The sequence below is a fragment of the Cryptomeria japonica genome, chromosome 3 (genome assembly GCF_030272615.1).
Source record: "Cryptomeria japonica chromosome 3, Sugi_1.0, whole genome shotgun sequence".
Taxonomy (NCBI): Eukaryota; Viridiplantae; Streptophyta; class Pinopsida; order Cupressales; family Cupressaceae; genus Cryptomeria; species Cryptomeria japonica.
Window position 1 is genome coordinate 831,141,565 of NC_081407.1, and position 3,507 is coordinate 831,145,071.

At 35.8% G+C, this 3,507-nt stretch overlaps 1 protein-coding gene across 1 annotated transcript; it reads left to right on the plus strand.

Moving 5' to 3' along the window:
- The first annotated feature begins 962 nt into the window (after positions 1-962).
- On the plus strand, positions 963-1,634 carry LOC131054782 (uncharacterized). The gene has a single exon (XM_057989378.2). The coding sequence runs from the start codon at positions 963-965 to the stop codon at positions 1,632-1,634; it is 672 nt and encodes a 223-aa protein (XP_057845361.2).
- The last annotated feature ends 1,873 nt before the right edge of the window (positions 1,635-3,507 follow it).

Consider the following 3,507-nt stretch of genomic DNA (forward strand, 5'->3'; position numbering starts at 1 on the left):
TACGTGTATCTTTCATCTTACTGATGATCATGATGGAAACTCTTGTCCTGAAATGGTACGCTATACACAATTGATGGGTTCAAAAGAGACGCTGAGGGAAGTAAGCGAAGAAGAATCTTTAGGGCAGCCTCGCGACTCTGAAATACACTTCCTAGAGTCTAAGTCAGATTCAAAAAGAGGAGGCGACATTTTGGTTACCTTAGAAGATCCTTTCATGTGTAGTATTAACCAGAAACCAGCACAATATTAAATCTCAAGGGGCTTCTTCATCCTTAGCTAGAAGTTGCAAAGGTAAATAAATCTTCTCTCGTTCTCACAATAATGATTTATAGGTACAAGAAATTCCATTGTTAAAGCTTATAGACATAGCCAGTCCTTTTGATATAATAGAATTTTGTAAATCCTCTAGAATTCAAATCTCACGAGAAGAATATCTGAAATTGAACCCTAAAGAACTTGATAGGCTTGTTAAATTTGTTAAAGGAAACAATGCTTCTGCACAAGTTGGGACAACTCAGCAGTCAGTTAATCTTGCCTCAATGCCACAATATCAAGAGTCAACACATCTAGTCAGTCCTGAAACTTCATCTGATATTGTTGGTAATCAAACTAATGAAATGATACCTATTTTTGAGCCTAAACCTGACCCTTTTTATGTGTCTTTGTTCATAAATGGACATAGATTGAATAACTGTATTATTGATTCTGGTGCCTCAGATAATATTATGCCATCTACTGTAGCTAAGGCCTTAGGGTTATCTTTAACAAAAACCTTTGGAAGATGCTATTCCATGGATTCCAAACAAATTCCTCTTGTAGGATAGATTAAAGATGCACAAGTGACTCTTGTTGTACATCCTAATAAACGTGTTAAGTTGACTATTTTAGTAGCTGATATTCTAGCAAGTTATGGCATGCTACTTAGTAGGACCTTTTGCAAAGACCTAGGTGGTGAAATTAAGATGGATTGGTCCCAAGCCACCATTCCTATTGGGAAAAGACAAGTTATTTTACAACCAGAACCAAAGTCTAAATTTACTATTTTCCCAACAGATGATCCTAAAGCACAAATTTTGTATCAAGAATGTGATTTTGGCAGCTATATGATTTTGTCTGACAATGGGGTCATAGCTTCAGCTCATCAGTCACAAAGAGCCAATGAAATTTGGGGTATGGAGTTTGATGGCAGTTGTTTAGCATCTGGTTCAGGGGTAGGGGTTGTTTTAATTCCTCCTTCTGGAAAGCCCATTCCATTTTCCTTTAAGTTACAATTTATGAATACAAATAATATAGCCAAGTATGAAGCTTTGTTGTTAGGACTGTCTCAAGCAAAGAAATTGGGAATAAGGCTGCTACGAGTTAAAGGGGATGTAGAGTTGATTGTGAAGCAAGTCAAGGGGTTATTTAGTGTCAAGAATGAGAGATTGAGGCATTACAGGAATAGAGTATGGGATGAAATTGAAGGGTTTGATGTATTCTTTATTGAAGCTATTCATAGAGAGCGAAATTCTAAAGTTGACTCTTTAGTAGTATCGGCTTCCCTTCTAGTTCCACATCCAGAATTTACAAATGATACTTATCAAGTAGAACTGATTTATCGACCAAGTGTGCCTGATAACTCAACATTTTGGTAGGTGTTTGAAAATGATCAGTAGATCAAGAATTTCTTGCAATGTGCAGAGATGTTTATAGCTAGTTTCTTTGAAGGTTCAACCTCAAAGTGCAAAGAGTTCTCTCCAGATTTAAAGCAAGAGGCAAATGAAGGGATAGTACAGTTAAAGGGAAATAGGATTCCTAAAGGTTTGGTTTCTTTGGAACATCTTTTTGATCATCATGATGCTTTAAGGCAAAGGAAGGATGAGCAAATTCCTATAGCTCAGGATATAGGAGAATATTAAAGAATTAATATTGGAATAGAGGAAGATCCTAAGTATGTTAACTTAGGAAAATGTTGTACGTCTGAGAAAAAGCAAAGATTCATAAGTCTATTAATGGAGTTTTGAGATGTGTTTGCCTGGTGCTATGATGATCTGAAAAACTTTAGGGATGGACATTTTCAACATCATATTCCTTTAAAGCTTGGAACAAGTCGATTTAGATAGAAGCTAAGGGGTTTTAACCCTAAAGTTGCGGAGGCTATTTTTAGAGAGGTAGATAAGATGCTGAAAGCAAGGATTATTTATCCTATTCATCATTCTACTTGGATTGCAAACATAGTTCCTGTTCATAAGAAAAATGGGGAAATAAGGATATGTGTAGATTTGAGAAATTTGAATCAGGCCAGTTTGACGGATAATTATCCTTTACCCTCAATGGATCATATTTTGTAGACAGTCTCAGGCTCAAAAATGATGTCTATGTTAGATGGCTTTTCTGGTTATAATCAGATTAGTGTTCAAGAATAGTATCAGCATAAAATAGCCTTTATTACTCCCTGGGGTACCTTTGCATACAATAGAATGCCTTTTGGTTTGATTAATGTTGGAGCAACCTTTCAGAGAGCCATGGACTTGTCTTTTGGTCATCTAAAGGATAAAATAATAGATGTATATCTTGATGATCTAATGGTATTTTCAAAAAGGAGAAAGTGCCACTTAAGAGACTTAAAACAAGTACTACAAAGATATCGAGAGCATGGAGTGTCTTTAAACCCTAAGAAATCAGTGTTTGGTGTCACCAAGGATAAATTATTAGGTCATATTGTCTCAAAGGAAGGTGTTAAAGTGGATCCTGAAAGGGTAAGGGCAATTCAACAACTGAGCTTGCCATCTATCAGGAATGGAGTTAGATCCTTCTTTGGGTAGGTAAACTTTTTAAGGAGGTTTATTCTAGATTTTGTAGAGACCACCCGATATATTGTGAGCTTAATGAGTGAAAAATTAGTGTTTAAGTGGAATGAAGAGGGAAAGAAAGCCTTTGAAGAAATTAAGAAAGCTATAGCACATGCTCCTACCCTTGCTAATCCTAATTTTAAGAAAGATTTCATTATTTATTGTTATGCTTCAGAACATACTATGTCAAGAATATTGCTTCAATAAATGAAGAAGCTGAAGAAGTCCCCATAGCATTCATGAGTGTGCCATTGAAAAAGCATGAATTAAAATATTCGCTGATGGAAAAGTAGGCATTTGCTATTGTGAAAGCTATAAAGCAGTTTAGGTATTATATTCTTCATTCCCATGCAGTAGTATATGTGCCTCATTTTGCTATTAAAAGCATTCTAACATAGCAGGATATTGGAATGAATAATAGAGCCTCATGGCTTTCTAAGATTCAGGAATTTAACTTAGATATAAAGCTGACCAAATTGGTGAGAGGACAAGGTCTATGTAAGTTACTCGTAGAAAATGAACATGTAAATAATAAGGAATTTCCCTTAGTTCTATTTGTTGGACTTCAAGATACTTGGTTTGTAGATGTTGCCTATTTCCTGACTTATGGAGATTGTCCGGCGCATCTATCTCTGAGAGAAAGGCGAAGCCTAATATTGAAGGCTACCAAGTATGT